This window comes from Schistocerca americana, chromosome 4 (genome assembly GCF_021461395.2).
Source record: "Schistocerca americana isolate TAMUIC-IGC-003095 chromosome 4, iqSchAmer2.1, whole genome shotgun sequence".
Lineage (NCBI taxonomy): Eukaryota > Metazoa > Arthropoda > Insecta > Orthoptera > Acrididae > Schistocerca > Schistocerca americana.
The window spans coordinates 348,024,236-348,036,273 of NC_060122.1; the positions used below are offsets into that span (position 1 = coordinate 348,024,236).

At 34.5% G+C, this 12,038-nt stretch overlaps 1 protein-coding gene across 1 annotated transcript in view; it reads left to right on the plus strand.

The window, feature by feature from the left end:
• Nucleotides 1–7,839, plus strand: part of LOC124613175 (vacuolar protein sorting-associated protein 26C) — a 29,515-nt gene extending 21,676 nt beyond the window's left edge. The window contains exons 6-7 of the mRNA XM_047141812.1: nt 3,145–3,270; nt 7,435–7,839. Coding sequence (XP_046997768.1) covers nt 3,145–3,270; nt 7,435–7,517 — 209 coding nt within the window. The 3' untranslated portion in view covers nt 7,518–7,839. The remainder of the gene's footprint in view (nt 1–3,144; nt 3,271–7,434) is intronic.
• The last annotated feature ends 4,199 nt before the right edge of the window (nt 7,840–12,038 follow it).

The following is a 12,038-nucleotide window of genomic DNA, read 5'->3' on the forward strand; positions in this document are numbered from 1 at the left end:
TAACAACTGTAATGACTAATGGTGGTAAATTATTACACAATAACAAAAACTAACAGAAACAGTAGCAATCAAGATTCCAGTATTAGTTGGAGACTCAATATATATTTTTGGGAATTAATTTTTTGGCTGATTACAATCCAAACTTCAAAAAGAGTTTTAGACTGAGATCTGAGCACAGTTTAACCATTCCTTAGCCTGAAGACACTGACTGATGTCTGTGTTTTATATATCGCAAAGAAAATGAGTAACATTTGAACAAAAATAAAGTAAAATGGATAACTGAAGAAATAAGAGTCTATTGCAAGAAAAAGATGGCTAAGTGTGGGACTAAAACATAACAAAAGTACTGATGTTGTTAGCTGTTAAAAGATTGCAAAAATACTTTTAAAAAGTTGTGAAGATCATTGATCAAAGCTGAAACAAGTGCCACAGCTAGAGGCCATGGTATTTCTGAAATCCAGATAGTGGTGAAAACTATTTTAAATTCAGCTCAAATTTCAGAATTATTTAATAAATTCTTTATAAACATAAACTAATCAAACATCTACATAGAAAATTACCCAGAAAATGTCAATTTTTTTATCACTGAGCAATTTGAAGGTGAACTTTTCAATACATTCAGCAGAACTACTATAAAAGATATAGAAGATGTAATACTATCACTAAAAATAAAACATCAGCAGAATGGGATGAGATACCAGCAAAAGTGTTAAAAACAGTCTCTAAAATAATTGAACCACTACACTCTGCAATAGTTAACCAATGTCTTCAAGATTATTATTTTCCAGACCCACTTACATATGTAGACATGAAGGAACATAAGGGAAACTATTGTGCGATCTCTCTTGTTCCATCATTTAAAATATTTGAAAATGTAGTCACAATACAAATTCTGAATTTTATAGAAAAATTTAAAATAATATAAAAAATCAGTATGGATTTCAAAAAGGCAAAACTACAGTATATGATGTAAACCATTTCGTAGATAAAATTTGCTCCTCTCTAGACAACTTACTGCACGGCACAGGAATTTTTTGTGACCTATGAAAGGCCTTTGATAGTGTGAACCACTCAGAGAGAGGGCAATATACTTCAGAATGGAAAACCATTTCACAAGGAATACCCCAAGGTTCTGTTTCACATAAATGGTCTGCCACTTAATATTGAGTGTCCATCAGTTTTATGTGCAGATAAAACATGATGATCAAATGAATTACAAAAATGAAGATTTTCAGAAAGCTAGCTGATAGAAATTCCCAGGAATGCAACTGGATAAAAATCCATCTTGAGGCTCACATGTACAGGACCTTGCAAATAAATTAAATAGCATAGCATTTGCTATGAGGATATTGTACAGTGCTACCATTATGGACATAATAAAAATAGTATATCACAGCCACTTAAAAGTCAGTAATAAGGTACAGAATTGGAATTTGGGATAACTCAAACCATATGTGTCAGATATTAATACTTCAGAAAACCATCACTAAAAATATGCCCAATGCAGGGTGAAGGAAATTGTGTCACCTACTCAGAAAATCTAAGTATACTAAGTGTTCCGTCACTGAACATCTATGAGCTGATCATCTTTGTATGCAGTAATCCAGATTTATTTGTAGCAAATCATTTTCAGCATGATTACAACACCAGAAATCAAAATAATTTTATGCTGCCCACCTACCATTTAAAACTTTATGCTCAAACTTCACACTATATGGATATGAAAATTTATAACAAAGTGAAAGGAAGAGAATTGCTCATTATGAATTTAGAAACACTGAAAAAAACCTTGTATGAGAAACTAGTGTAGAAATGTTACTATTCAGTAGAAGAATTCATAAAGGACAACCTGAAAATTTGAGCAGGAGAGAGCAAGTACTTAGGACTGTTAATTTTTAAAAGTTTGTTACTTTTTAAGAAAAAATATTAGTTGCATATTAATTACACATTCAGTACAGTATATTGTATTAATGATATTATAAGAAAACTAGCAAAACCAATTTTTGTATTTTGACGAGTCTCCTGTACATTAAGCCAATGACTGAATATTAGATGTTATGAGACAGTAAACTTCCGTTCTGTTCTATTCCATACATACTCCACAAAGACCTTGATTCCAGTGTTGGAAGAGCTTTTTATAATCAACATCTGTGTTAAAAACAACAACCAAGAAAGCCAGAGAAAAACTGTGGGCAGTCAAAATAACTCATCATACAAGCAGTCAAGCAAAGTCAACAAAATGCTTACCAGCCTGGACCACATGGTGATCACTAAAGAGGTTATGAAAAAGTCGAAGGACAACCTAATGATATGGGGATACTCATAAGGGATGAAACTGTGCGAATGTGTAGAATTGCAGATAATGAAACATCTGTGTCAGTGTTTATGTTGTCCTGGTTCTTGCAATGAGAAGAAGTTGTTAAAGATACATGAAAATGCTGTAGTGGTTGCTCATTTCTGGGCAAGGATTGTTTGATTTCAATTTTGTATTGTGTAGATGTATAAACAGCTTCTCTTTCCTTACCAGAAATTATAGGTTTATAGGATCCTATGACTGTGCCTCAGACTTGAGTACATAAATAAATGTGATGAAGTGACAGTGACATAAGCACCAGAGATGAGACAAAGAATACTGTTGCTCCAACTGAATGCTGTAGAGGCAAAGTGACACTCAAGCTGGTCAGTCTTATACAAAAGAAACATGCCCTCGTGTGTGATCAGATGGTTAGAACCAAGGATATCTTCAAGTAGAGAGCATAGGTTATTGGCAGAAATGCCCTCATGATGATGCCATTGAATTTTTGAAAAATGCCATTATTATAGGCTATTTATAATAGCCAGTGTTTTCTAGTGTTGTAGCTGTATCATGAAAAAGAACTGTTCGGACAATGGACAATTGATTGAGAATGTTGCAAAATGATTGCCATTGTTCATGAAAAATTATTTTAGTGAAATGTCCTCATTTACACTCTGTCCAAAATCAAGCTAAATCTGAGAGATTTTTTTTTTCCCTCTTGTATGCCCAACTTTAGTTTATGTGTGATATATCAGTATTTTCCAAAAATAGGTGTTTTAAAGATAAGTTCTGATGTATCTGATGGACTACACTTTAGTGAAGTAATGATGTACTTATTTTATTCACAGCAACAGAAATCCAGAATATCCAGATAGGAGAAGGAAACGTACCCTGTGGTTTGGCTATTCCCATATACATGATTTTTCCAAGACTATTCACATGCCCAACACTAGCAACAAGCAATTTTAAAGTGGGTAAGTATAATAAAAAATTAAAAGCAAGTATTACTATGCATTTTACAATAAAAATTGTATCTGCAGGAAAATCTCGGCCTATCAGAAGTTTCAGTTGTAGACCAAAGAAACAAGGAAATTCAGATGTATGTTTTTCTTGTGCTTGCTTTTCTTGGGGAAGTGAAATGGTCAGCTAAGGAGAGATTTCTAATTCATTAAATTGTTCAGAGGATGAAGAAAGGATAAGAAGTTCAACATATCTGCAGTAAAAAGAAATATAAAACAATGGAAACTCCAGGTAGGAATATCAACAATGTGGAAAGATAGACTGCTACTTACCATAAAGAAGACATGTCAGGTTGCAGACAGGCATGATTAAAAGACACTCACATATAGCTTTCGGCCACAGCCTTCGTTAGGAGAGAGAGAGAGAGAGAGAGAGAGAGAGAGAGAGAGAGAGAGAGAGAGAGAGAGAAGTATGCATGCATGACGCATGACCACCAACTCCAGCACCTCGGGCTGAAAATGCTGGAGATGCTGGAGTTGACGGTCATGTGTGCTTGAGGTGTGAATGTTGTGTGTGTTTCTCTCTTGACAGATGAAGGCTGTGGCTGAAAGCTATATTTGAGTGTCTTTTAATCGTGCCTGTCTGCAACTTGACGTGTCTTCTTTACAGCAAGTCGCAATATATCTTTTCCACATTCATTGCAAAAGATGTAACGTACAATGAAAACTCTTGGGCAAGGTTAGTCAAATGTAGCAAGTAGGTTAGGGGTGCAATAAAATGGATGTATAATTTGTTAAGAGACTAACAAAGAATGAACTCAATTACTCAGTTTCTTGAATCAGGTGCCACAAAGTGAATGTGCTGAATGCATTAAATCACCAGTGATATCTGTGATGTTGTTGTAAAAGACAAGAAATAAAAGAAAATGTGGGTTTACACATAAGCAGGAGATTCAACCATTCCCCTGTTATCAGCAAATTATCAATTATTTATGTGTCCCCAAGTCATACAACATTGCACTGTCACAATATCACTGATCTCTGTAGCCAAAGTCGTTAAAGTATGTTTACACGGTGGCACTCAACTCTGAGATAACCCACTTCTAATCCTGGGAGTGAATGAAATTCTCTCTGCCAGTGTTTGACCAGCAAGGCAAGGAGAGGTGCTAGTGTCTGTCTGCAGTGTCTCATGAAGTGAGGGCGTGTGGCATTGTTATTGATGATTCACCCATCAGATGGGGATGTAAAATTCAGTGGCCCTCTTGATGCTATTTGAGAGGAGTAAGCTATTTGCTACCACTGGGTGCCACCCTCTCCCTTCTCTCATCATCATCAACAACAACAAAAAAGTAACACTTCATTGTATATGCATCAGTTACACTCACCTACACTCAACAAATACACATACAACACAACTCATACCCTTTCCATTAGGCAGCTGAATTCCAACTGTGGGGATATTCCAACCAGCAATGTCATATGACATTTAATTTTTTTAAATCATGATGTAGAAGATCCATTGTGAAATCTGTGCTTGGAAATGTTACATAAGAGATGTAAGTGTCCATATGGCTTGGTGAAGAACTTATCATGTTTTAATACACTGTATGTAGAAATAACAAAATTCTAATAGAACTTGCAGTCACTGTCACTTCAAACGTGATGTAAAATGGAGTACAGACAGCTTATTACAGATGTAGTCAAAATTTCACAGAAAGCATAGGGCTGTAACTGATTTTTAACTTTATTCCACATCTTCAGATTTTTTTGTGTTAAGAGTGTAGGCTTAGCAACAGTTTTAGTGTCAGAAGGTTTTATTACATGTTGTGCCCTACTATAGAGTGAGATACTAGCGATGAAGTTATAAACAAATCTGAAACTAACAAACAGAACAGAGCCTTACATCATATTATGATTGAATTTAATCCTGCTGCAACATAAGTAACATATGTTTTTTCATCTAATTCTACATAATTTCCCTGCCAAATAAAAATTGAGTGTATCATGTGAAACACAATTTGCACTTTTCTCACAACATGCTGAAAGTAGCAGATCACAGCAATCAGGTAGATGCAGTATTTCTTGATTTCCAAAAAGTGTTTGACTCAGTATCTCACCTATGCTTATTATCAAAAGTACAGTCGTGGTGTGGTATCAGAAGAAATTTGTGTCTGAATTGAGGATTTCTTGGTAGGGTGGAAACAGCGTGTTGTCCTGGATGGAGAGGTACTTAAGGTGTACCCCAAGGAAATGTGTAGCGTGCTTTGCTGTTTATATTGTATAGTAATGGTCTTATGGACAATATTAATAATAACCTCAGACTTCTTGCAGATTATGCAGTTATCTGCAGTGGCATATAGTCTGAAAGGAGCTGCACAAATATTCAGTCAGGCCTTCATAAGATTTCAAACTGGTGCAAAATTGTCAACGTGCCTTAAATGTTCTGAGATATAAAATTGTGCTCTTAACAAAATGAAAAATAAAAGATAGAAACAAACATAGTATCTTATGAATATAATATCAGTGAATTACAGGTGGAACCTGTAAACTTATACGAATACCTGGGTGTAACACTTAGTAGGGACACATAATTGAATGTTGACATAGGCTCAGTCATGGGTAAAGCAGATAGCAGACTTCAGTTTATTGATAGGATACTAGGAAAATGCAGTAAATATGTAAAGAAGATTGCATACAAACTGGTCATTTAACCCATCCTAAAATATTGCTCAAGTGTGTGGAACCCATTCCAAATAGGACTAGAAGAGGATATTGAATGTATTCTGGGAATGGGATCATCAAAGATCACAGATTTGTTTGACACATGGGAGAGCATCACAGAGTTGTTAAAAGGACTGAACTGGCAGACTCTTGAAGATAGATGGAAACATTTGAGAAATTCTTGTAACAAAATTTCAAGAACCGACTTTAAATGATGACTCTAGGAATGCACCACAACCTCATACATATTGCTCCCATAGGGAATGTGAGGACAAACTTAGATTATCAGTAATTACAGCATGCACAGAGGCATTTATACAATGATTTTTCCTTCTCCATACGTGAATGGAATGGGTACAGTGCGATGTACCCTCTGTCATACACTTTACAGTGGTATGCAGAGTGTAGATGTAAATGTAGATCTGTTTCTGTTATAGAATGAGAAATTTCAGTTTTTATTTTGCAATTTTCCATTACATGCCTACGTGCAACAGTTTCATCTACAAACCAAAACAAATTCCAAACACTTACTGAATTTGGAATGTAAATTTTTAGTTGTTACGTTCATGTTGATGCCAAATCTAAACAAGTGTGATCCACACACAAAGGCAGCAGTTTATTGCTTTAGAATTTGTAGCAAACTTTCAGTATTTTTTGGTTGGAATCCAGTTTGAAACATGGCATGTTGGACACGACTTGCCAGTTCAGATCCAGAAAATAGAAAAACCTAACAATCTTCACATTATATTCTGAGCATATGATAAATACTCTCATGACATCATACTCATTAATCTCTCTTTCCATTGTAAGAATATCAGTAAGACATGACTTGATTTATTAGAAGAATTATTGAATATACTGTACACCAGTCAATAGTGACTGGAAGCAGTCGATTGCCAGACAAGAACTTACAGATTATTTCATGTAACATTACTTTATTGAGTTCTTTTTGCTCTGCAAAATAATAAATATTAAAACTCTGTAACTATAGTAACAGCTATGATGTATATCACTAATCTTAAATGTGAAGCCAGGAGTGCCAAGTGGAGATCAATAAAAAACATAAGATACTTTGTTTAAAATAAAGTAGAAGAAAATTAAAGACTAATTTCTTTTAAAAGCATGCACATTTTTCTAAAAGCTGAAGATGCAAAATAGTTGTCTTACACATCCATTCACCAAAGTGATAATTGTTCTAATGTGTAAGTCTTGCTGCTTATGTAAGTCCTTGCTGTGAATCTTTGTCATTCCTGAATTTTCTCTTTCTCATATCAAAAGTTTGTCCCTGATACTTGCATATGTTTTCATATTTCACAGAAAATTGATAGATTAGCTTGGATAATTGTAAGAATAATTAATACGTTGTAAGTGCTTTATGTGACAGTAAGAGAACTGCAACTTTCATTTAATGTATTTTCTTAGAATTACATAAATATTGATTCTTTGTTCCTTTTTCAGATTTTGAAGTCAATATTGTAATAATATTTCAAGATGATCACCTCATTACAGAGAATTTTCGAATTGTTTTAACTCGGTATTAATTCATTTCAAAACTCAGTTTTGAATTTGTATTTTTTACAAAAGTGAGTATTAAAAGTAAAGAATGTCATTCCACACATCTACAGAGGCATTAGCAGGAAGTATTTCAAGCTAGCTGATGAACAAATAAACCAGTGGAGTGACAATAAGATTCTTATTGTCATGATATAAAATATCAAATTCATAATGTTTCATGTTGAATGGTATAAAATACCAGTTGCTGAAATGGTTAATGTTGTTATATTTTGTAATTGCTTTATAACTTTTTTACTGTATTGTACATTATAAATAAATTTTTTATTTGGCATATTGTAATCATATGGATGCAAAGCTGATTATTTTATAAATGCAATTTTTATTTTAGAATTAGGATGTACTGTAGGAGTCAGCTGCTGTGTATAGTAGGGGTAACAGAAGCAAGGCATAGATAAGAAGATTTACTTAACTTTGTACAGTCCATTTTCACAAAAATGTCATGAGTATTTAAAACTGCCTCTGAACATTAACATATCACTCGATACAGACAAACTACAAGTCTCTTCACTTGAAGTACAAGTGACATAACTTCACTTATAATTCTGCCTAAGACATTGATTACACAGCTGTTACCTTACTTGATGATCGTGAACTGGGCTGAGCAGTACTGTGCTCAGCTGTAAGTAGATGAAGACATTGCAGCTGCATAGAAAAAGTTTGTGGGCGCGGCTACGCCTGTGTCGCTCATTCGTTGATGCGACTTGCAGCCGCTATCTGTTCTTGGGGTTAAGTTGCGAGATACCAACCTTGCTTTTGCACCTCACTCTTTGGATGACGTAACAGGAGATACAAAAAGTGAATCAACTAACACTTGCACCACAAATAGTTTGGATAAGGAAGCACTATCATTACGTGGTTTTCACAGAACTGAATTTGCAACCAAGGGCCCGTATTTGTAGCCAATACATTGATTTTGGGACATGGACATACGTGCAGTTTTTTTTATAATAGTTACAGATTTTTAAATGGGACAATGGTTATTGACAGTAAATTCCTAAAAATGGTGCAAAATGAGAATGTCAGTGGTGTTTGTTGCAGAAAGATAGTGCATGTAGTTTACAAGTTACCATACTGTGAACATTGTAAACTCTGACAGCTGTTAACATGCTCATGCTTCATGGCGAATACAGGAAGTATGCCGTTGTTTCGTGTACCCTGTATGCCGAAAGGTATCCCAATAGACATTGACCTCTTCAAGCAATTACAGATAATATGAAACAATGTATTACTGCTGCCTGCTTTGCAATTTCTACTGAAATGCTAGAAAGTGTGCAGCAATTGTTGCATTGCAGACTACAAGCTTGTATTGACACTGATGGTTTTCAATTTGAGCACAGAGGTACTGCATTCATCTTTGTTTCTTTCATTTGTCCTAGGCAATCTCCCATTGAACAACACAACACCTCTGGAGGCTTATTAACTTCTGTGTAGGGCAGCACCCATGTGAAAATTGCATTCATTTGTGCTACAACATGAAACAAACAACTGCCAGTGTTTACAATGTTCAAATTATGATATCTTGTAAACTGTTTGCACTACACTCCTGCAACAAACACCACTGGCATTCTAACTTAGCTGACTTTGATTGTGGACTGTCAGTAGCCATTGTTTCATTGAAATATTTGTACCTGTCTTAAATAAATACACATTAGAAGTTGGTAACACTCTATGTATGGGCTGCATAGCCCGACCCCCTACTTACTATTACATTCTGTGACATCTGCCTATCAGTGGTGCCTTCCATTATTGAAATATTTGTGGTGCAAGTTTTGGGTGATCCACCCTGTATATATTGCAATTTCTTATGGGTTACCTTCAATACTGAAGTGCAACGCAAAAGATTCTATGAATAGATGGTAAAATCATATCTTTTGGAAGATCTTGTAATAGAACTATGAACTGTTTTTATCCTCACTATATAAAGAATCTATTTTGAATTTTATCTCTTTACTAACTTTGTTGTCTAAACTGTGTGTGTGTGTGTGTGTGTGTGTGTGTGTGTGTGTAATGAAAAACTACAAGCTGCTTATGACTTGAGTTAGTCCAGACAAATGGAAAGCAAAATGGTTCAGGACATAATATTATATATGTTAATTACTGTTATAGTCCTCATCTCATTTTATGTTATTGTATGATATGTAAAGAATGCATTTATCTGCAATCATGTAACCATTGCCTGCAGATAGTTACTCAGGTTTTCTGTGAGGTGAATTTAAGTTTATCACTCACTATGCTTGTTCCAGTGACTCTTCAGGAAGAACAGTCTTACATGTTTGTCCTAAGATTATATTTTTTCATAACTACATTGATGATGTACTTGATACTTAAGGTCCAAATTATTTTCTGCCCTCCCCATGCCCCAGAATTTTATGCCAAGTAATTGTGTATCATAAGTATTAAATTATGAAATAACCTGCCATACCTCATGAAATAATGGTAAAACCTGTAGTTTCCTGTTAGTGCCTGCACTCAGCTGAAATTGAAGATTCATAATTTTTACTCAGCATATTCTGTGCTCGTTTCCTCCTTTTATTTACCTTGTTATATTTCTGTTGATTTGTTTCCTTTCGATTTGTAACTGTTTTGCATTAAATTGTTGTAATAAAGTAATAATAAATGTTCATATAAGGTCATTACTGTTATGTGTCTTAAAGATGTTAGTCATGAGAAAGCTGAAGCACATTTACCAGTGCAACCTAAATTTTTTAACATAAATAACTGAATAAATAAAATAGGTAGAATCACATAATTAATTAGGAAACAGATGACATGGGAGCATTGCACATAAAAATTTACTTAGTTACAGGTGATGAGCTAGTGAAAGAGGAGCATAGAATAAATTTTCTGTTTTGCAAACAACATGAATTGTAAGAAAGGCAACATAAATATAGTAGGAAAATTCTGGTAGAATGTAAAGAAGAAGACCACTTGCAGAATAGCAGAAGCATCGACTCATTGACAGGCACACACAAAAGAGAAGAAAACTTGCTGGCCCTTCAGAGTAAATCGTTTCTCCAGCTAGAGTGCACAAGCATGAGTAAGTGCGTGCGTGCGCACGTGCTACGCCTGTGTCCTTGTATTGTGCGAGCAAGACGAAACAGATTAAATTCCAGAAACGTGGGCTAAAGAAAATGGATTTGTTTTGTTGTGTCTGCCATCACATTGTATCCAATGGTGTTGGTCATTGGACTCTACATTCTTTCGACCACTTGATACATAATACAGTCATAAAATAAGAAAGCAGCTGAAGAACAACCCAGGGAGAATAGTCTCAATTTACCAAACTGTAAAGCTTTTCCAGGAGGTCTATCTCCTAGCAGCATAAAAAAAGCACTTATTGGATCCCAAGCTGCAGGGATATTTACCTTTAACCCAGTAATATTTCTAGAACTTATGTGCCAAGTATGCCAGCCACTTCCATAATAGACTAGTCTACACTATCAACACTTGAAGCTTCTGGAATTCAAGGTGGCGTAAACCCATCCACTTAGGGTGTAAAGACATTCCTTAAGAACATCGTCCAAATCCTTCTTATTTACATATAACCATGAAACATAGTGGTGGTCTGGCAATCCAGGAGCCATTTTCAACCACAAATCTGGTGGCATTTTAGGGAAAAGAGCTTCAGAAGAGAGATGATGAACTGATTAAATCCAGCTGTTGAGCGGCCAAGTGTCATTTGGCCATGGTTTCATCACAGGATAAAGGAGAAGGAACAGATATAAATATTTACACTGATTATGAAAAGAATGAAGCTTTTATTTACTGCTTCAATTTATTCAGGTGATCAAAAATGAAGGAATTTTGACTGAAATGCATGAGTTGTTTAAAATGACGCAGTGTTGATTATTTTGGAGTTTTTAAGTAGACAAAAACTGGCATATCAATTTGTTTGTAAGATTATAGTACTCTTATTATATGAACTGAAAATACTATCCAAACCTTGAATTGGATTAAATGTTAAAAGTAAAATTATAGTTTCTAAGTGGCTGGAGATATTGTCATAACATGTTGAACATTTTGTTTGTGCAGACTGTCATTATGTTAAAACTACAGTTGTCAACTTTGATTACATTAGCTTTACCCATGCAGAACTTTTCACATTAAATTTTTCAATTTTATTGTTGAAAATCAAGATGTCCGTGTTCATTTTGGAATTTGTTTTTTGTCTGTTTTTAATTGTAAAATAGCAGTAGAAGTTCATGTTTGGAACAAACATGTTTAGAGTGTTTTATTAAAAATGAGCTTTTTCATACACTTTGATCATTACTGCTAAATTACAATTACAAGAGCTAAAAAGAAAATGTTTGTTATTAGGTTTTAATGAATAGGCATAACTAATAATTCATAAAATGAAAGCTAGTTTCAAGTGTGGTATAAAAATATTGATGAAATGTGTGTCTGACATCCGTCCTCAAAACTACTGAAAAATTGAAAAAGATAATTTAATTTTTAAACATTAATTAACAATCAATTGCAATGGCCAC